This window comes from Alosa alosa, chromosome 9 (genome assembly GCF_017589495.1).
Source record: "Alosa alosa isolate M-15738 ecotype Scorff River chromosome 9, AALO_Geno_1.1, whole genome shotgun sequence".
Lineage (NCBI taxonomy): Eukaryota > Metazoa > Chordata > Actinopteri > Clupeiformes > Clupeidae > Alosa > Alosa alosa.
Genome location: NC_063197.1, coordinates 33,233,126 through 33,256,163, shown reverse-complemented (window position 1 = coordinate 33,256,163; position 23,038 = coordinate 33,233,126). Strand labels below are relative to the sequence as shown.

General features: G+C 43.4%; 2 protein-coding genes across 6 annotated transcripts in view; one reads left to right on the top strand and one right to left on the bottom strand.

Moving 5' to 3' along the window:
* Positions 1–21,443, bottom strand: part of LOC125300379 (cAMP-specific 3',5'-cyclic phosphodiesterase 4C-like) — a 94,459-nt gene extending 73,016 nt beyond the window's left edge. The window contains exons 1-3 of one of the 3 annotated variants that reach the window (XM_048252269.1): positions 20,958–21,443; positions 18,480–18,564; positions 14,312–14,526 (exon numbers count right to left, since the gene is read on the bottom strand). In XM_048252269.1, coding sequence (XP_048108226.1) covers positions 14,312–14,526; positions 18,480–18,485 — 221 coding nt within the window. In that variant the 5' untranslated portion in view covers positions 18,486–18,564; positions 20,958–21,443. Of the gene's footprint in view, positions 1–11,539; positions 12,331–14,177; positions 14,194–14,311; positions 14,527–18,479; positions 18,565–20,957 lie in introns of those variants that run through there. The other 2 variants (XM_048252275.1, XM_048252270.1) reach the window with 2 other exon arrangements.
* LOC125300380 (major facilitator superfamily domain-containing protein 8-like) overlaps positions 1–23,038 on the top strand; it is a 106,209-nt gene that overhangs the window by 615 nt on the left and 82,556 nt on the right. The window contains exons 1-2 of one of the 3 annotated variants that reach the window (XM_048252278.1): positions 11,306–11,449; positions 12,673–12,902. In XM_048252278.1, the coding sequence (XP_048108235.1) occupies positions 12,755–12,902 (148 nt within the window). In that variant the 5' untranslated portion in view covers positions 11,306–11,449; positions 12,673–12,754. Of the gene's footprint in view, positions 1–11,305; positions 11,450–12,672; positions 12,903–23,038 lie in introns of those variants that run through there. The other 2 variants (XM_048252276.1, XM_048252277.1) reach the window with 2 other exon arrangements.

Here is a 23,038-nt window from a genome sequence, read left to right as displayed (position 1 = left end):
CTAATCACATCTAATCTAATCAGAGGTGGAAATGTCCGGCTTCAGACAGTAAGGGCCTGCTTACATTTGTTTTCGCAATGCATCTTGGGTGATCCGATACCAGCTGAGACACATCACAGGTTTACACATGTAACAGCCACTGCTGATCACCTGTATTCCGCTGTTGCCAATGTCACATTCATTAGAACTTCCATTGTCCAGGGCGCATCTGAACGCATAAGCGTTTACACTGCAAAACACATGCTGTTAGATGCATCTCAGACCACCTCGGCACCTGGCTTGAATGATCAGATCACGATATGCCTTGGCGATTGTTTACACTTGTATTTAGAACTGACCACTACCGTACTACCGTAATTTCCCAACTATTAGCTGAGGTTTATACATGGATTTTGATCTACCTGGCTCTAGAGTTGTGCTAATTAGAATCAGCTGGAACTCAAGTTAGGTAGAACTGACTTTTCATTTTTTTTTCAAGTCAAGTCAAGTTTATTTATATAGCGCATTTCATACACAGAGGTCATTCAATGTGCTTTACATAAACAAAACCAAATAATAATAACAAATAAAATCATAGAAGGGCAATAGATTTAGAAGGGAAATAGATAGTCAAAGAATAGTTCAAACGGTAAAGATCATAATAAAAAGAAAACATAAAACACAAGGTAAAATCGAGATTAGTTTAAAACAAGTTTAAAAATAGAGAATGATTAAAAAGATAAAATAAAAGACACAAGGTAGAATAATTTTCAAGACAGATTCAGAAATTATAACTCAGTGCAGTTAGCAGAAAGCATCTGAGAACAGTTTGGTCTTAGGTCTAGATTTAAAACTGGCTACAGTTGAGGCCTTTTTAATGTCATCCGAAAGTTGGTTCCAGAGCTGAGCCACATAGCAGCTAAAAGCTGCTTCACCATGTTTAGTTCTAACAGCAGGTTTTACTAACAGGTTTTTCTCCTGAGACCTGAGAGGTCTGGAGGGTGTGTACTGCTGAAGCATGTCTGAGAGGTATTTAGGTCCTGCTCCATTAAGTGATTTATAAACAAGCAGTAGTGCTTTAAAGTCAATTCTGTGACACTGGAAGCCAGTGCAGGGACTTAAGAATTGGAGTAATGTGGTCAGTTCTTTTAGTTTTTGTGAGAACCCTAGCTGCTGCATTTTGAAGCTGTTTGATAGTCTTTTTAGGCCTGTGAAAAGTCCATTGCAGTAATCAACCCTGCTGGCGACAAATGCATGAGTGATTTTTTCTAAATCATCTTTTGACATCAGCCCTCTAAGTTTGGCAATATTTTTGAGGTGGTAAAAATCTGATTTAATTATCACTTTCATGTGGCTGTTGAAATTTAGATCACTGTCAATTAATACACCAAGATTTTTAACAGTATCCTTTGCTTTCAACCCTTTTGTGTCAAGGACAGTGCCAACCCTAAGTCTTTTTTCCTTTTTACCAAATACTTCAGTTTTTTCTTTGTTCAGCTGAAGAAAAATTTTGAGACATCCAGGTGTTGATTTGTTCTATACACTGACACAGAGACTCAAGGGGACCATAGTCGTTTGGTGACCGAGCTAAGTAAATGTGTGTCATCTGCATAGCTATGATATGAAATCAAATTATTTTGGATGATTTGTCCAAGTGGGAGCATATAGAGGTTGAATAATAGTGGCCCCAAGATCGACCCCTGGGGAACACAACAGGTCAAGGACATTGATGTTGAGGTACAGTTTCCAATGCCAGTTTATAACTATGCCTGTAAATCCAACCCAGTGTTCTAGTCTGGGTAATAAAATATTGTGATCAACAGTGTCAAATGCTGCACTAGGACCTTAGGGCACTAGGACTGATGTTTTACCCAAATCTGTATTGAGGCGTATGCCATTGAAAACCTTGATGAGAGCTGTTTCAGTGCTGTGATTTGCCCGAAAACCTGACTGAAAGTAATCAAAATACCCATTTTGATGTTAGGAAGGTGGTTAGTTGATTAAAGACTACTTTTTCAATAAATTTGCCAATAAAAGGTAGATCGGATATGGGCCTGTAATTGTTTAGCATGAAGGCATCCAGGTTATTCTTCTTGAGAAGTGGCTTTACAACAGCTGTTTTCAGTGACTTAGAAAAAATGCCAGACAGCAGTGATGAATTTACCATGCGAAGGACATCTGCTGCTATAAGGTGAAAAACAGTTTTAAAGAAATTGGTTGGCAGAATGTCTAAGCCACATGTGGAAGAGCTGAGCTTCTGTACCGTTTTTTCAAGTGTGTCGTGGTCTATCAAGCTGAACTCTGACATCAAGTTAAGTTTCCCTCTATTTGTGGCTGGAAGTTCCGGATGTTGAATTGGTAATTGAGTAGATATGTTGAGTCTGATTTTGTCAATTTTACCTTTGAAAAAAGATGAGAACTCATTGCATTTATTAATTGAGAGAAGTTAACTTATTTGTTAGATTTGTTAACTTATCAACAGTTGAAAATAGAACACAAGTGTTATTTGAACTTCTACTGATGATGTTAGAAAAGAAAGACTGTCTTGCTTTGCATATTTCAGAGTTATATGTGCGGAGCATCTCTTTATGGATTTCATAGTGGATCAGAAGGTTGTATCCCTTCTCTTTGCCAATGTGGCCATGCAACTCCTTGCATGGCCATTGCCAAAGAGAAGGGAGATGATGGACATCAGACATGTGGTCAGCCTTGATGGAGTGTGGCGTGCACATTACCACACGGGAGCAACTCAAGTCTCCAGCCGACGCCCTCAGGAACACAATGAGTTACTGGCCAGAGGTCACCTCGGGGACACTGTCCTCTCTCAGAACACACAGGCGATCCTCAGGTGATCCTCCACGGCCGTGTCTATTTGTGCGAGTTGTGCTCGGGGGATTTGTGTGATAATGAACATGCATCAGCCAGGATCACGCACACGCCTGCCTATTCAAAACACACTGGCATGTATCAGCCCGGATCACACACACGCCTGCCTATTCAAACCCACTGCTCTTGCACACCTGCATCAGCCCGGATCACACACACGCCTGCCTATTCAAACCCACTGCTCTTGCACACCTGCCTATTCAAACCCACTGCTCTTGCACACCTGCCTATTCAAACCCACTGCTCTTGCACACCTGCACCAGCCCTTATTTACCTGCCGGACGAGAGCGAAATTACACTGACATGGGGGATGAAGACTTTTTTATTCGACACAAAAGCCCACCACGCATTACATGCATTCCGAGGGCTGGACCATTTCTCCTGTTGCCGGGAAGGTGAGGCAGAGAGCATGGGGAGCAGCACATGCACATGCACGGACACAAAAAACAAGATAATTCCACATCACAGGAGACGTCATCAGGACAGAATGAGTTTATTACTGCAGACACCCGTCACTTGTGTGACAGAGGTCAGCTGTGGAATGCGGTTGCTTAGTTGGTTGCCTGAATTCATAAAGACATTAGAGCTACTCCCTAAGCTTCTCCCACCATGAACAAACACAGATAAGCACGCTCATACATGCGCACAAACACACACACACACACACACCCACAGACACAAGCATGCACACACACAGCACTCACGCACAAACACACACACACACACAAACGCACGCATGCGCGCACACATGCACACACCGCACGTGCACCCATACAGACCTGCGCACACACACACACACACACAAACACACGGACACACACGGACGCGTGTGTGTGACTCATCCCAAAGACTTTGGCTGACCAGACCTGTAGATTTCAGATGAATCACGAGTTTGGACTTGTGTGCCTGTTCCATTAACATGCTTTAGTCATACTGCTTTGTGCTACTCAGTGCTGCTACACCTCTGCTTTGTGCCCTCAGTGCTGAGCTACACCTCTGCTTTGGTCAGTGCTGAGCTACACCTCTGCTTTGTTCAGTGCTGAGCTACACCTCTGCTTTGGTCAGTGCTGAGCTACACCTCTGCTTTGTGCTGCTCAGTGCTGAGCTACACCTCTGCAAACGCACTGCAGGGGGTCCCTGTGATGACTGGCACTGCCTTCCAACACTCCTTACATCTATCAGAACACAACAACAGTTCTGAAATAAACAACATGGCCTCGGCAGACATGCAGGTAAACAAGATTAAGCAGGAGTGAAATCTACAAAGGATTCATTTTTTTAAATTTACTATGAACTGCAAAGAACTACTTCAACATCAAAACACTACAGATACTGTACCATTGCACATGATGTCTGTGAGGTGACAGCAGAGCTCAAACAGATTGTGATATAATACTGTAATACACTCTGTGACACTGAGACATGCTGTAATAGACTAACCCAATGTGCTGCGTGATAGACTAGTGCCCCATACTATCTGAAGCCCTGGCAGTGAGGGCGAAGAGACAAGCCATTAGCCCAGCAGGGGGGTGAGCCCACATGACATGAGCCTCTTGCAGGTGTGCAGCGGAGTTTCTCTCTCCTCTCCCCCTCTCTTCTCTATCCCTCTCTCCTCCCCCCCTCTCCTCTCCCTCTCTCTCTCTCTTTCCTCTCTATTCCTCTCTCTCTCTCCTTTCCCCCTCTCCTCTCTACTCCTCTCTCCTCCTCTCTCTCCCTCCTCTCCCCCTCTCCTCTCTATCCCTCTCTCTTTCCTCTCTCTCCTTTCCCCCTCTCCTCTTTCTCCTCTCTATCCCTCTCTCCTCTCTCTCTTTCTCCTCTCTATCCCTCTCTCCTCTCCTCCACTGTAGGCTCCTCATCTCTTTCTCTGTGATTATGGAGACAACGCTGAGCTGAGATGAGCACAGGGACCCAATCATGGAGGTATTATATATAACTTGAGAGAGTGACTAAGTCCCGCCCCCATTCATATCAATGGCCCATGCTAGGCTAGCTACTTCAGCCAAAAAAGCATGAAATTGACCGCAGCCATCTTTACGAAAATGGCGTTTCATGGGTGTTCGTTTCCGGCACCAGCTAGAATTAGCCTATTAGATTCCATGTTACAGACAGAGACAACGTAAGGTACAACGGTATGTCGTTGATGAAGATTGGACATTCCCTCAGAGGAAAAGAAGTTGTTTGGGAACACGCTTCACCTCGTTATAAGCGCAAATTCATTTAATTGGTTGGGATAACATTTTGGGAATGGTGGTAAAGTTTGCCCTGTCTCTGAAGTCCTAGGTTATTTAATGTGATGTTCATATGTGATAATAAACTATGCGAATCAATATTGTGTCACTTTAGGCTTCACAAATAATGATCCCTAAATACTATATTTGGACAGGTTGTAGGCCTATTACGCAATAGGCTATCCAACGAAAATGACTATTAATTAAGTAGACATGGTATGTAGGAAACGTGTGTATAGCTGGGATTTTTGCTGCACCCACTGTGAATTTGCAGCTTGTTAAGCCTATGCTACATTTGCAGGAAGATGAAATGAAGCCAATGCAAGTTAAACTTCCGATAGAAGCGCACATCCCTCGGGTATTGTGGTTCGAGCAGGGATAGAGTCTGCAACTGTTGTTGGACATTTGGCTTTTGCCTCGACTGGCAGCCTGAACATTTAAATCAAATGCATAGCCTAATCATGTCAATGTTGCAAGAAAGCAAACGAAATAAGTCATTGACATTTGTTTCGTTTTAAATCACTTGGGGAGACATAGGTTACATGATCCAGACGTTGCGTTCTACAGAACTACAGCCTGTGCGTTTAAAAATAGTATTCATACACAACGCAATGAGGATGTACTTTTCTCTAGAAGCTATCAAAAGGGACTTAATTATGCTATGGAGGGGTGTATTCAAAACTTTAGAATACATACAAGGTGACAAGCAGTTGTGGCGAGTAGCCGTGCAAATCACCGTGCAAAAACCACTGACGTTAATGCTAGCTAGCTAGTGGAAGATTGATACTAAGATATATTAGGTTACGTTAATATTTGATGTAGTAAGAATATAGTAGTTGGTTAATGAGCATTTTCATCTTGGGATTTAACAGGGAACCCAGCCCATCGCTTGTTGGCTTAGCCTACATTACGTCGAGCTGTTGCAAACGCGAGAGACGTCCTGTAGGCTACTGTTGATGAAAATATACCCCGTTTTCTAGCCTCTCGGGGTACCGGCTATCAGTATTACACATCCCCCATGCAAAACGTTTGACCATGGTTATCCGTCGGGGTTTTTGGAGTTAATAAACTCCATAAATAACCATTAATTTATCATTTCATGCCTGCTCCCTGTTGTTTCCTATGGAGTTGTCCGAGCTGATGTCCGAGTCCCGTTGAGGCTGGATTGTCATTGGCTCATCAGCGTTCAAAGGGTGGCGCTTAGCAACAGGTCAATTATACAGCACAGGGACCCAATTATACAGCACTGGGACCCAATCATACAGCACAGGGACCCAATCATACAGCACAGGGACCCAATCATACAGCACAGGGACCCAATTATACAGCACTGGGACTCATCTCTAGAGTTCTAGGATGGGGGGGAATGCTTCAATAGTTATTATGGCCAGTGTTCAGACCAGGTTTAGAGTGATGGAAGTACGAAGCAAGAGTTCTCTTAGGAATTCTTACTTGGTGTTACACTGTAGTTAATGACGCATACACACAATGCAATGCGCTAACCTGCGGCATTCCTCCCTCTACTACTGATGTTGAGCAAGACGAGAGAAGAGCTGTCTGGAGACCACAGACAACAGAGCGTGCGCGCACACACACACACACACACACACACTCACACACTCACATTCACCACCACACAGCGAAAGAGCAGTCTTAGCTTTTCATCTGCTCCTGACATGTCTTGTGGTGTAAAATAAATACAGTAAGTAAGTAAGTAAGTAAGAAAAGTAAGTAAGAGAGTAAATGGCTTTTAGAAACTAATGAGGGGCTTTGTAAACACAAATAATTATCACGATCAGGGATACTATTTATGTTTCAAAAAGCAAAAATGTTGATCTAAGACTGCAATCTAAAATGTGCCTGGTTGATTAAGGTGACCCAAAAACAAAACAAAACAAAACCAAACCAAAAACAAGCCTCAGTTGACAAAGGGGAGAAAAACAAGTGTGTCCATCTGGGCTGTAATACGGATAACACCCAGAACAACACCTGACCACACACTCTCCGCCACAGCACCAGCCTGCACATAATGACCCTTGGAGACGCCGCTGAGCCTCGGGGCAGTGGGGGACCCGCTGGGGAACGCAGCCCATCCCATAATAAACAGGTGATAGCGGCGGCAGAGTGTGGCGACAGGCTCGGAGCCAGCTGGAGGACTCAGCACAGAGTCGTGATGTCCGGCCCACTACCGTCTCCACGGCGCAGCGACTCACGGCAGGCCGCCTCCCCTCCCTCCCCGGCCGCTCCCCGATAACCGCGCCGTGGGCAGGACCAAGACAGGACAAGACTGGGCAATTTGCTGCTCTCGTCAGAGATAAAAAAACAGCAGGTCAAGGAGACATAATGGCTCATTAGCAGATGCCTTTATTCAGGCCAGCGTGTTAATGAAAACAGACCGTGAAAAGACATGATTTTAGAATATTCATATAATCGTATAATCATATAATCTTGTCAGCTTGGTAATAAATTGCTGTGAAATTTCACAGACACTGTGAAGGCTACAGCGTGAATGTCCATCTCACCTGCCCATAAAACCTTGTCCACACTCTAGGCCTGCAACATCACTGCCTGTATTCAGCGTTACAGAAGGAGTTTTATTTTCCATCAACTACTTCACTGTCAGCAGATGACTGCAACATTTTTCACTGAAAAAGTTGCTAAAATAAGTGCTCAGTTTGATGTTCCTATAAGGAGGGCTTTGCCTTGTGTTAGTATGACCGCATCATTGGACTCTTTCTCTCCTCTTGATGAAGAAGCAATCTCTCAATTGCTTCAGCGAAGTCGTCCAACAACATGCCCAATAGATCCTGTCCCGTCCACTGTTATCAGTCTATCTCACCCGCTGTTCTACCAGCAATCACACATGTATTTAATGCTTCACTCAGTTCTGGAATAGTTCCTTATTCTTTTAAACAGGCTAGGTTACACCTCTGCTAAAGAAAAGTACACTTAATCCAACTGAGGTGAAGAACTACAGGCCTGTCTCCCTTCTTCCTTTCTTGTCAAAGGTTTTGGAGAAAGTGGTCTTCAAGCAAGTTTGTGACTTTCTTCATCAGAATAATCTACTAGACCCTATGCAGTCTGGTTTCAAGAGTGATCATTCTACTGAAACTGCATTTCTGTCTGTGACTGAAGCATTGAGAGTAGCTAAGTCCTCTGCTCAGTCATCAGTATTAATTCTACTAGCAGCCTTTGATACTGTTAACCATGACATTCTCTTATCTATACTATCTGAACTGGGAATTTCTGGAAAAGCTCTTGATTGGTTTGAATCTTACCTTACAGGGCGTTCTTTCAACGTGTCTTGGCAGGGACAGGTATCTAAGTCTCATGACCTCACCACAGGTGTGCCTCAGGGATCAGTATTAGGACCCTTGCTTTTCTCTATTTACACCACTTCCTTAGGTGATACCATTCGCTCCCATGGATTTGACTATCACTGTTATGCAGACAACACTCAACTTGTCTTTCCCACCTGATGACTCTAGTGTTTCCCACCAGATTTCTGCATGCCTTAAGGATATTTCAGCCTGGATGAAAGATCGGCACCTTCAGCTTAATCTCTCAAAAACAGAGTTTTTGGTGTTTCCAGCTAAAACAGCTATTCCCCAACAGATTAACATCCAGCTTGACTCCTCGCTTCACTGGGACCCCAACTAGATCGGCACTAAACTTTATGCTGTAATTGATGACCCACTTAACTTCTCTGAGCATATAGCTTCTATTGCAAAATCATGTCGCTTTATGCTTTACAACATTAGGAAGATCAGACCTTATCTGACACAAGATTCCACACAACTTCTTGTTCAGACCATGGTCATCTCTAATCTGGACTATTGTAATTCACTAGCTGGCTTATCCGCTTGTGTAACAAGATCATAACAGCTGATTTAGAATGCTGAGCACGCAGGTCTTCAATCAGCCAAAGAGGACACATGTAACTCCTCTCCTAGTTACTCCCATTGGCTCCCTATAGTAGCCAGAATTAAATTTAAATCTCTCACTTTGGCCTATAGGACACTAACTGATCTGCTCCTAGTTATTTTAATTTAATAATCAAGCCTTACATCCCCAAATCACCACTGGCGGTCTTCTGGTGAGCTGCCTATTGTGTCGACCAGTCATGAAAACTGGGTCTAATTCCAGACTCTTTTTCTTCAGTGGTTCCATGTTGGTGAAATGAATTGCCCAGTGCTCTCCTGCCCTGTGGTAGTTTTGGGTCGTTTAAGAGGGGTCTAAAGACATTCCTATTCAACTTATACTTAGTTGTTTAAGCTTATGTGTTATGGTTTGTATAATGTTTTATTTCAATTGGGCTGTTAATTAATTTGACATTATTGTTTATTATTGATATTCTCCTTAATGTAGCCTTAGCATGTCATTGTTTTTATATTATTGATTGAATTGACATTATTGTTTTATTATTGCCTTTCCCCTTTTTTACATTGCTTTTTATTAGGCTATTGCTTGAATTGATATTATTGTGGATTATAACTATTCTCCTTATTATATTTGACCTACATTCTAATCTGTTCCCTGGGTTGGTGTGTGTGTGGGGGGGCACACTGAGAGCAAGGGGCACACAAGGCTCTTGTGCTCTGTAAACACAAATCAATGATCTCCTGGGGCTGGGGGGGGGGGTTGATGGAGCAGGAGGGGGCACAGCAGACAGGTAGGGAGCCGATACGGGCAGTCCTTACTACCTCAACTCAGACATAATTAAAGAGCCTCAGAGTTACCTAACAGCATCAGGAGAGAGAGGGGGGGGAGAGGAGAGAGAGGGGGATAGAGAGAGAGAGGAGAGAGAGAGGTAAGAGAGAAATGAGAGAGGGAGAGGAAAGAGAGAGGAGGGAGAGGGGGGCTGATGGGTAAACAGACGCTCTGGCAGAGGTAGCTTTTGGCGGAGGCATCAGCTCAGCTGAGAGGCGACACGACACGACCACAGAAGGGGGGGTCCTACATGACTCTTCAATTATTTCTCAAAATGATTCTGCCTGGTTTCTGAGCAGCCTGAGAAAAAAGACCTTTCAAGCGGAATCTAATTGAACTCAGACAGGAGGGATGATGAGGGATGTGTTTAATAAGGTTCAACAAGAAACTAATGCAGAATTAAAAGCAGAAGAAAGATGTTACCAACTGCAACTGCATCATTTTGGATCAGATCCAGGGTGGATTTCAGTCAGATGCGAGGGGCTACGGGGGCTAACACGGTTCAGATCCGGGGCAACTACGGTTCAGATCTGGGATAGAATTTAGGCGCACCTGGTTAAGGGTCAGGGACAAGTCAGGTACAGGTAGGTCCGGACATGCAGTCCAGACATGGCTATTACTCAACCACCATTCTGTGTGTTTGAACACTCATGTGTCTTGCATTTAAGCGACGCATTCCTTCACTCTCAGTGGGGAAGAAAAACACTCACTATAAACAGCGCCAAATGGTCCACTGATTAGAGCTGCTATATTCACTGCTCCACCTTGGCTGTGTATATTGACTCACCAGCTGTCATGAGATTTAAAAAGAAAGACAGATAGGCACATACATACAAGTAAATAAATAAGTAAATAAATATTTAAAAAATAAATTGAAGCAGAAAGCAGTGAGTCATGACAGTACTCCTACCTTCCCCCAGACATGATTGAACACCATTGAAAAACTCAATACCAAACAATCAGCTTCCAACAGACTTTCATGTGTTCTTTACAAAGCACAGCTACGTGCTACAGTTTTAAACAAGGAATCCAATCTGAGAGAGCTAAACATTGCCTCAAGGTCATGTCGCTCTTAACAGGGACTAGTTTTGTTTTAAAAACCTGTCTCACGGGAGAGCGGTGTGGGCAAACCAGAAAATGGCTTTGCTTGAAAATGAGAATTCTGTTATTTTTGTACTATTCATGCCACACACATAAACATAGCAACCTTCTTTCAGCATAGATGTTTGATAGCCTAGATGTTTAGGTGAAAAGAGATATCTCATCTCAAAAACTGAATTAATTACCGACAAGTCCATGGGCATGTCCATTTGTCTCAGTGGTCAGAAGGACACAATGATTAGTTTATAAATGCTACCACAACAAACCAGTATGGCTCCTGTGCTTTGACAGTGCTGAATGAACACAGGGAATGGGCCTGCGGCGAAATAGCAGCCTATCAGAGCCTAGTGAACAACAAACACCTGATAAGCACGTCCTCATCAGACTGATATGGGCAGCCTATGATGTATTGCCTGCGTGTATTAAGAACGGAGGGAGTTAATGTAGTGCGTATGAAAGGTAAACAAAGTCTACTGTAAACGGCTAACTTTATTAGTTTAGAATTAATATGGTGTATGGTTCATCAAACAAGTATAAATGTCGTGGTGAGTACCTTGCATTGTACTGCATATCAAATCAACTAATAGTTTCGATGCAAACATGTACTGTATTTCATAAGTGGTAAATGACGATACCGTTTTGGAAACGAGGATGGCCAAGACATTCGAGGCTTTTTGAGTCCGGGTCGGAGCTTTTCAATGGTCCTGTTGCGGCTCAGGTAGCGTTCGGTGTCTGAGTGATACCGCTGCTTGATTCGGATGTGAGTCCGGGGCTGTCGCCACAAGTGTTTCGGCGGTTTCGCGAGACCAGCCGTCTCTCGGCTCAAAGCGATACAATCCATTTCAGATAGGCTACTGTTCAGCTCTCCCTTTGCAAAATGAAATGTATTCGCTGTCCTTGACAGATGACTTTATTCTGTTAACGCGGTAGTTCTCTTCGACGAAAATTGTTATTTGTTGCCGCTTTGAAAGTTTTATCTCCGAGCTCGGACAGTTCTGAAAAAAGGATGCTGAGCTGTCCACAGGGTGCAGTGCTGAAACGCGATAGAGCCTTCGGAACCACGAAAGTTGTGAGAAACAACTGTCAATCTATCATGTCCTTATATATCAAAATGGTGCTATGAAAAAAAACGGAAGATGAGCGTTCAAACAAGCTGTCCAGTGTTAAGTCAGAATCTCCTCCATGATCCACCAGCGAACATTTCCATCTCAAACAATCACTTGCATGTGGGTGTAAAGACACAGCAAAAAAATAATCTATCCACCATTATTTTGTCGAGGGAAAGGATACTCTGGGATGATAAAAACACGTTAGTGTCCGGAGTATACCAGGGCAGAAATAAATAGGAGCTTGCGTGAGTGCGGAGCGCAGAGAGTGAGTGCGCTCGCCGGCGGGAAGCGGTGGGTAGGCTAGACCAGGAAACCTGGCCGCGCTGTTCGGGAAAGCCACCAGCGGGCCAACTACAACATGTACACGAAATGACGTGAATGTGTGAATCTTATTACATCATCCATCCAGAGTCTACCCATCAGAATATGATCCGTTTTGTTTTATTGCTTTAATATCCATGGCCAACTAATATAAAAATGTAGTCTCTTTTTATTTGTATAAATAGGTAACTGTTATCACTTCATTGCAGTATCACTAAAGGATATATACTACACAGGAATATACTACACATTTGCTTGTAACAAACAACCACTATGTGTTTTAAAACATTTAGAAAAAAAGATTTACATTCAGACATCTTATTTTCATAACTTCTTAGGTCAGCAGCCTCAACATCTGGATGGATGGCCTGGATTCAGATGTGATATGGATCCATCTGATTTGGGACAGACCTCGGACGGATGGATGGCCTGGATTCAGATGTGATATGGATCCATCTGATTTGGGACAGACCTCGGACAAATCCGGCCCACAGTTGTCTGTCGTCTGAGCGGAAACCACAACTCACCGCCTTGCCGACCTTTCAGCCGACATCCCATCAACATTCATGTGAGTGAGAAGGGATCCAAGGCCATTAGCGCGGTCCATTGTGCGTGTGTGTGTGTGTGAATATTATTGTAAGGCCATTAGCGCGGTCCATTGTGCGCGTGTGTGTGTGTGTGTGTGTGAATATTATTGTAATTCAAAACTGCAGCCTAATGGCAGATGGTGGCACTTCCACTAATGAAAAGACGAGGAATAGACCTGACCTCTGACCTCTGGGCACAAACGACCTGCCCGCGCCTCACCTGACCTCTGACCTCTGGGCACAAACGACCTGCCCACGCCTCACCTGACCTCTGACCTCTGGGCACAAACGACCTGCCCGCGGCGGCCGATAAAGGAGTTACCTTCCCAGAAAGACAGTTAGTCACTGAAGAATGCTACCATACACACATTCACACACACACACACATGAAGGCCCTGGACTATGGTATAGGAATCACATATGAAGGCCCTGGACCATGCTATAGGAATCACATATGAAGGCCCTGGACCATGCTATAGGAATCACATATGAAGGCACTGGACAGGGCTATAGCAACCAAACCAAACACACACACACACTCTCTCTCTCTCTCTACATCAAGTGTCAAGTTGAGACACAACAGGGACAGCAAACAGTAAAGATGTCTGATCCCTCGTCATGCATAAACGTGCAATTCACACAAAGGACACACTAAATCAGCTGTTTACCTGCTCACAAAGACGCAGAAGTAATGATGGTATTGTACTCATCAACCTCTCTGGATATGATCATCCATGGCTCTTTGAGAACAACATGATGGTCTATGACGGTTCCGGGGAATGGTCCAATGGGATGGTGTGTGTGTGTGTGTGTGTGTGTGATGGTCTATGACGGTTCCGGGGAATGGTCCAAAACTTGTAACACGCTCGTAAAAAGGGTTTTGTGAACTACGTAGGTGTACAATGTTGGCCCATGTCCGTTTGTCTAGGATGGTGAGTATGTGTGTGTGTGTGTGTGTGTGGGTGCGCAGGTGTGCAGGATGGTGAGTATGTGTGTGTGTGTGTGTGTGTGTGGGTGCGTGTGTGTGCATAACTGACCCTAGCTGGCTCTTGTCTGGGATGGTGTGTGTGTGTGTGTGTGTGTGTGTGTGTGTGTGTGTGTGTGTGCATAACTGACCCAAGCTGGCTCGTGTCTGGGATGGTGTGTGCGTGTGTGTGTGTGCATAACTTACCCGAGCTGGCTTGTGTCTGGGATGGTGTGTCTGGGATGGTGTGTGTGTGTGTGTGTGTGTGTGTGTGTGTGCGCGCATAACTGACCCTAGCTGGCTCGTGTCTGGGATGGTGTGTGTGTGTGTGTGTGTGTGTGTGTGTGTGTGTGTGTGCATAACTGACCCTAGCTGGCTCATGTCTGGGATGGTGTGTGTGTGTGTGTGTGTGTGTGCATAACTGACCCTAGCTGGCTCGTGTCTGGGATGGTGTCCAGGCCCTGGTTGTCCATGACGAGGGCGGCCTTGTAGATGGCCTCCAGGTGCGGCAGGTACATCCTGCGGGCCTCCATGGCGGAGTGGCGCCGGCTGAGGGGCGGCAGGTGGACGGGGCCAGAGAACCTCCGGCGCACGGCGTAGCTGGGGTCCGGCCACCCCGTCCCCAGGGACTCACGCCGTCTCTGCAGGGAGCACAGCCACAGGCTGGGTCAGGCACACACTCATGTCACACACACACACACACACACACACACACACACACACTCATATCACACACACACACACTCATGTCACACACACACACACACTCATATCACACACACACACTCATGTCACACACACACACACTCTCACACACTCATATCACACACACACACACACACACACACACACAGCTCCTCGGCTAGATCTACTGCTCATCACCACGACACCTGATGAGTTATGAATTCAAACACCGTCAAGTCCTGCAAATATAGCAAACTGAATGTATGAAATGCACAAGACAGTAAGAGTACCCCTCTGGTACCGCTATTAGTCCCTGGTGGTCTTTTTGTCATTTTCTGACATTAAATACTTGTGCTGCTCTGATCAAAAATATTTGAAGTTTGATTGCATGGAGAAAATAGAACACTGAGTCACTGGCAAACTGGGATAGGATGTGTGTGAGGGGATTTTCTGGCAAACTGGGATAGGATGTGTGTGAGGGGATTTTCTGGCTTTAATTACCCATGGCAGAATAGCAAAGGAGAAAATTAATACAAAGAAAACAAACCAACGGGAGATCATAAAGGACCAGAACATAAAACCAAAAAAATTGTGACAAATTTGGTGTACAAGAAAGAAAAAGCACAGCAGGTTCCAGATTACATTTTCAGTGATTATCCCGCCTGATTGGGTTTCAGCTCAGTCCTCTCTAAGATGGCCATAATCATCTTAATCATCCTATCATGAGGACATAGCTTCATCTGAATCTGAGGAAAAATTCAACCTCAGCAAATTTATTCTGAGAAAAAGGAAAATCTCATGAATATTTTTTTTTTTTAAACAAAAACACGTTGCTCACAATTATTGAAAAATTATTGAAAGAGTGTCTGTGAACTTTCAGAAGTAGTTCATGACTTTCTTTTGCGTTAAATCCCCTAGTCATTTTTCAACATTGGAAAGACAAGAGAATACACTAAATTTAAATAAAAAAAAAGTGTGTTGCATTTGTGAGTCAGGGAATGGCTGTACAAATTAGGTACTTTGTTGAAAATGCCTATATTTACAGCTAAAACAATGATTAAAATGTTTTAATCAACTGTAAATGTGACAAACATGCTTGGAAAAAGACCCATGGTTATCTTGCCCCCACGCACTGTATGGAGGATGGTAAGATAGGCAAAAAAAAACATAAGAACCACTGTTGGAGAGTTACAGAAAAATGTATCATCTTGGGGTCACCACGTCCCCCCCAAAAATCTTCAAAAGTGACCTCACTGCTAATAGATTATTTAGAGGGCATGCCAGGTAAAAAGCCTGTCCAGTCATTTAATTGCAGATGTAAACAGCTGGAGTTACTGAATGGTACAGTGACTTTGTCTGGAAGTGTGGTCTATTGTCAGATGAAATGAAAATTGCGCTCTTTGGCAAGAAACACACACACTTTGGGTGTGTTTGGCATACATAGAATGGCTATACTGAAAATAACCCCATGCCTAATGAGAATTATGGTGGAGGGGCTGTGCTATTGTGGGGCTGTTTTTATTCCCAAAGGCTTTGGGAACCTAATTAAGGTGCACGGTATCATGAACCCCAAGAAAATCCTGAACATTTTCAAAGGAAATCTGTCAATCTCTGCCAAGACACTAAAAGTGGGTCATGATTGGGTGATTCATCAGGTTTCCGAAAAAATAAACTCAAGCTCCAGCCATTGCCATCTCAGTCCCCTGATCTAAACTTCAGTGTTTCCCATACATTGACTTATTTGTGGCGGCCCACCACAATATCAACGTTGACCACCACACAATGATTTTCCTGGTTGTCCTAAATTGTGCTTAAATCTGGTTAGAATCATAACCGTGCTGCACTAATTTGTTAAAAACTGTTGCATTCGAGTTAATTCTGCAAACCTCCCACCACAAATAGAATTCAATTCTGTGGGAAACACTGAACTTCATAGAAAAACAGTGGGGTGAATGAAAGAGTAGAATGCACAAATGTGGACCTAGGAATCTGGGGGAATTTTTTAAAGATGAATGGTCTTGCCTTGCTTTGTATTCTTCAACTTTATGGGGTGTCATAGGAGAATATCACAAGCCGTTTTATTGGCAAAGGGCTTAAGAAGGTATTTTAAGCAGGGGTGCCAATAATTGTGAGTGACGTGGTTTTGTTAAAAATATTTATTTCTTTATGAGATTTTCCTTTTTCTCAAAATAAAATTGCTTCCCTTCAAGGTTGGATATCTCCTCATTGTTTTCATTGTGAAATTACAATGAATCACCAGAGAATTTGTTATACCTGATTTTAGTCAACTTTAGCACAGGTGCCAATAATTCTGAAGGGTACTGTAACCAACGTTGGATCCTTCAAAACATAAACCACTTTTCAAATAGCTTTGCAATGTTTTGGCCTGGCCAGGACTGTGAGTGTCACTGTCTCTAGGATTCTGCGGACAAATCTTGCACTCAGTGAGAGAAGGAGAAGACCATGAAATAGTGTTTCAGTTTTCACAGAAACAAAACAGAAGCTCAGCACTCTCTGCCACCTCCGCGCCACCACACGGGTCCCTACTGGCACACTGGCACACTGGCATGAGCTACGGTAGGACCCAGGAGAGCAGCTCCATTCGGAACGGATCAGTACCAACTCTGGGCCGAGCCCAAGCCAGCGTCAGCTGCTCCCCAAACCCAGCCAAGGCCCGGCTCTGAGGGAGGCGTGGGTCTGACCGAGTTCCCATCTGCTGTGCGGTGAAACCAATAATGCCCTCTGACCACGGTGTGCAGGAACACAAGACACACTTCAGCTTCCTGATACGTTTTCTCTCACTGACAGACTGAAGTGGGACGGCAAACACGACAAAAATGAGCTGACTGAAAAGAGAATTTTTGTTGTCTAAAACTTTTTACAACAACAAAGCAGAGGGCATGACAGAGACCCATCTTTCTGTTTCTGGTTTTGTTATCCTTTATTTAACCAGGGCAGTCACATTGAGACAATAGCCTAGAAAGGCAGCAATTAACTAAAAAAAGACATCACATACAAAACTAAAACACACAACACATACAGTAAACACCATACATGCAACAAAACAGGTAACATATATGGGTTAAAAACACAATCTGAACACATTCACATTGATAATTTAATGTCTATGACACATTTTTTAAAATCAGAAAGTGTGATGAACATACTAAGTTTCAACTCTTTCTGAAATGCATTCCAGGTTGAAGGGGCATTATAGCTAAATGCTGTTTTTCCAAATTCAGATCGAACAGTAGGCACATGGAGTAGAATGCTACTGTTAGACCCGAGGTTATACCTGTTGTTACAGTAGCAGCAAGGGAGAAAACTGATAAATAAGATGGTAGCAATCCAATAACTGCTTTATAAATGAAAATACTAAACTACATTAAATTAAATAAAAACACTACCAATGTGGACGCATAGAATGCAAGGAAATATCAAAAACATTCATAGTCTAAATGCAAAACCCAGTCCTCAGTGGAGTGACTGGGAATCACACCTTCACTATAACACGTTCCATTCCTGTACAAAATAATTAAATTTATGCACAGTGAACACACTTCCTGTTCACACTGACATGTGTCGGGCACTTTCTCACACTGTTTCGGCAGCTTTGTTTCTATTCAAGAGGACCGCTAGTGTAGAGTTCAAGTCCTGGTTTCAAGATGAGGGCTCGTAAAGAGTGGCAGTGACGCGAGATAAAGACGTGTTAGAGAGCTTTACTCCAGGTGCTCGCGCTCTTACACACATAAGACTCCCGCTATTGGAGATAAGGCGGTGTATTAGTGTGCGCCGGTATAACGCAGTGACCACACAGCAGCGCAGTGGGTTTTATGTGGATCCAGGCTCTGGAGATAAGGTCATGGAGAACATGGAAAGGGGGCAGCATCGGGGCTGGTCAATACTTTACCTCCATGGTCAGTTAAGGCCCTGATGCAAGGGGAGGCTTCCTGTGTTTAGCGGCGAGTGTCTCCCACAAGCTTGCAGTCACACAGCTGAAACAGCAAAGGAAAAGCATTGCATGCTTAATCATTCCATTGTCACAATCCCTGCCTACTATGCCTGTAATCATCAGGTTTATTAAGTTGGATAAATAGATAAGGAACCTGCAGAAGTCAAGCCATCTAGACCTAGACACCATCACCTGACTAAATGTCGGCAGACCGAATGTTATGTTATAGCATGCTCCAAAACCACATTAATCAAGCCGCCCCATTGGGTTAAAGTTGCAAACCTCAAAGACACAGCTCCTTGAGGTAATCAATGTAAGTGCGTCATTTCAGTGGAACTTATCATTGAGTTTTTTTTTTATGTTGGGGGATTATCACTGCTGTGTGAAGTTTCACATACCATATTCTCTCAAATATTAACCATAGTCCACCTTGAGCCACTGTTTTATTACAGTCCCTGGTTAACATTTAAAGGGTTTTTTTTTGCATTAAGAGTCATTATAGGCTTATAGGATCTATGCATGATGACACTGCTAAGGAGAAGATATGAAACTATACCAACTGAAAGGCTAGAAGGAGTCAAACAGAGACACAGAAAGAGAGAGAAAGAGGGAGAGAAAGAGGGAGAGAGAGAGAGAGAGAGAGAGAGAGAGAGAGAGAGAGAGAGAGAGAAAGAGAGAGAGAGAAGACGGTGGCAGAGACTTCAACTTCTGATGATAAAACACCCCCAGGGAATGAATAGTGGCCTTGCGTATTTGATATGATGAGAGGAGAGAAGTCATCAGGAAGGAAACATTTTGCAACATCATTTGATCTCATACCAAAAATCCTCTCAGTGACTGTGACTAATCATCTAAAACTGAATACGCAGCTCAGCAACACCGTGCAGTCACACGGTGTTCCCCAGAGGCTGAATACGCAGCTCAGCAACACCGGGCAGTTCGGCTGCACTGCAGACCTAGGCCACGCGGTGAGGCAAGATAACTTTTCATCAACATGACTGATCATCTAAACGCCATAGGCTGTTTCACAAGCATTTAGGCCTGGCCGAGATTTGTTAGGTCTTGGGCTGTGGTATCATGCATCTTGTCATGCAACCTGAATGTATTGCCAATCAGTCAAAGACCTTTTTGATTAAACTGTGACACATTATAGAATAACTTGACATCTTATTAAAGATAGCCTCGATATGGGCTAGAAGCTATACATCTGCACCCTCCAGTAAGTCTGTGTGGTGGAAGTGCCCAGTATGGTGTGGTGCCCGTTTAAAATTGCACAAGAAGAATGAACAACACCTTACCATTTCCTAGGCAAGTAGACAAAGTGGGCTGTATGCCCTTTAGAGTTAATGAGAAAACGTGAAGAGCGAAAGGTTACTTTTCTGCTCACTGTCAAAGTACATTTTAGCAACAGGATGATAAAAACTCAGACTGTCTTCTTCTTCTACTTCTTTGGGTGAACCCAAATGTGTCCCTGCATCTTCTTCAAGAGTTCTTTTCTGACCCAGTGACAGCTGAGACTTCACTGAGGTCTAAACATCCCACTAAATAGAAATGTATCAATACAAAACTAAAATCTGGTCAAGAATAGGCATCATCAAATTATGAAACCTAAACTACAGCAGGCTAACGTTTACAAAGGCTGAGCTATAGGATGATTTAACATCCTAGTAGCAAACAGACATAACAAAGCATATTCCCTGAATAACCCAGAACAGTATGTACCTACGTCTGTGGGTGATGTTTAAGACCAATGTCTGGACAAAGCACAATCCTTGGTATGGTTAACATGTCAACTTAAAGCAGCCAATGCGTCACAAGGTGCTAGACACAATATAATGTTGGGAAACAAGTGTTAAACTAGTCGCCCATGACATATTCGCGCCATTAGGCCCACGGCCCCGTGACCTATTAGCTATTAACTACTCACTTCATTTGACAAACATCCACATTCCATTTTGCTCAAGTGAACTGTAGGCTACCTACAGTCTATGGTACCTACCTACCAGGAAGGGAGGACTTCCCTTACAGAAAATAACTATCATAGGACAGTAGGCTACAGTTTCATCTCAAATACAGCATTTTTGTAGTTAAGTGCAGTAGTACCCTTTTTCCACGCCCAACATATTGCATTCCTGCACATGAACGACAAAGAAACCCCTAAAAACTATACAGGTTTGAAACAACTGATGTTATTTTTTGTAAAGGTTGGTTAATTGCCCAAGACTAACCGATCTGTGAGTTCGCTCAATAAAGCTGTCAAGTCAACTGGCGAATTCATTAGGCTACAAGAATCACATCTGAGCGTCATCACTGACTTTAGAGGAAATCTACAACAATTTGAAGCGATAAATACATAGGCCCACTCCATCGAGACATTCATCGAGAGAGATCACATAGTCAATTGCATCGTATACTAGGGTTATATAACGTTAGTACCTTAAAATTGGCGCCGGTTGGTTGTCCTTTAGTAAAAACTTTAGATAGGAGCCTTGGATGGAATAAGCGCCCAAAGAACTCTACGACTCCTGAAACACTGATTGGCAACATCGTTCGACGGACCTTTTATTTACAAGAGTGGTCCATAACTTTTGTAGACTTCAAACTCTGAACCATACTAATCTCGCTGTATATGACACCAAAACAGTCAGTCAGTCACATGGCAGGAAGCGTCCGATGTAAACAGAAAGCATGCCGCAGCATCAGCGGGAATTGGGCGGTTTCAGTAGGCTAATAGGAGTTGGCAAACTCAGACGTCAAAGGGAATTGTGACTAAACTGGGCTTAAATCAGTGAAATATCTTACCTAACATTTTCACATGAATCATATGTATTTAGCGCACACCCTAGCTGCAGGCTATTTCAGGTCATATTTCAAGGAACTTTAACGTTAGTCCACTCTTTCGAAGCTATATCGCCGTCTTGTGGTAGTCCCAACATGATGCCAACTTCACGGAGGTGTCCTTATCCAGTCCAGCAACCAGCTCTGCTCAGTCTTTATTTATTATTATATATGTTTATTACACGGCTCTTCAGAGTGCTGCAGAAAGTTCCATTCACATGAATAGGCCTTCCCAACGTTCGGGCCTATGTTAAATCTATATAAATCACCGGCAAAGTATATAATCACCGCTGTCAATGGCAACGGGTTGGTTAACGTCTTTCATATCCCTCCCCAATAATTCCGTTCGCTTATTGCAATGGAATTTCACTGAAAGGGAAAGCTAGTAAGACGTTGCCACACAACACCTGAAACTGTCAAGTTCTATCTGTGTGGCGAACTATTTATTTTGTCTTTTCTCGTTTTGGCAAGTAGCCGTGTAATAAGCGTAATAATGTATTGTCCGCCGGTAATTATCCGCTGCGCGTCGGGGTTCTGTTCTCCCTGTCGAGACTTATTTTCTGATAATTACCGGCGGACAATACATTATCCCTTACGTATTACCAGTGGCGCAAAAAATGGAGGCCACCGTGGGGGCGCCAAAGCGATGTTAAAAAAAATAAAATAATATATTTGGTATTTTTCTATATGTAGCTTTTCCAAGAGGGAAAAGGAGATGGCATGTCAAGGGATGCAACAGCAGTTAAATAAGAGGACGGTGAAAGGCAACAGGTAGGATTTAAAGTGATGACGTCTGTACTTGGAGGCTTGCAAATATGAATGTTAACAGACTAACTAGCGTTTGTTAAGCATAATGCCGATTGAAACAGCCTATTCCATTCAGATAGCTAGGTGGCTACCATGCTCATACTGCATTTTTAATGGCCAACTGCAAACAGAAATGTCATGCTAGCAGCAACATGTTTCCATATCCTTACAATGAAGGCTCCTTGTAATAACTTAATATTGTGTTGTCAATGTGGTGCAAACAAACAAGGCTAGAGTGCCTATCAGCCTTATCCATTGTGAGCAATAGCTGGAAAAAGGACGTTATGAGAACCGTTTAGACTCTCTTAAAGTGGCAATGCATCATTTATCAATAGGCTACTTATCAAGTATAACATCAAGTTAAACATTAAATTGGCAGCATTTCTTTAAAAACATATTCAATTGACACTAATGCAAAGTAATAGTGTAAATTATTGGCCTTTTGTTTTGCTTTAGTTGTTTGTGTTTTTTTTTGGGGGGGGGGGGGGCAATATTGTTGTTGCATATCCCTCAAAAATGGGTAGCTGCGCCCCTGCTTATTACACGGCTCCTCAGAGTGCTGCAGAAAGTTCCATTCACATGAATGGGCCTTCCCAACGTTCGGGCCTATGTTAAGTAAGGGATAATGTATAGAACGCCGGTCATTACTGGGAAAATAAAGTCCCTATTAGGGATGGACTGGACCCCGACGCTTGGCGGAGGGGTCTTGTTCCACCCTTGTGGTGTCAAATAATAATTAACTGATTCAAACTCAGAAGAATTGTGACAAAACAATAGAATACTGCAGAAGGTGTAGCTTTAATCCAACACAGAGCATAGGTTCATGAAGCCAGCTACTTGACTTTCTGTACATGGTTCTTATACCTTCTCAT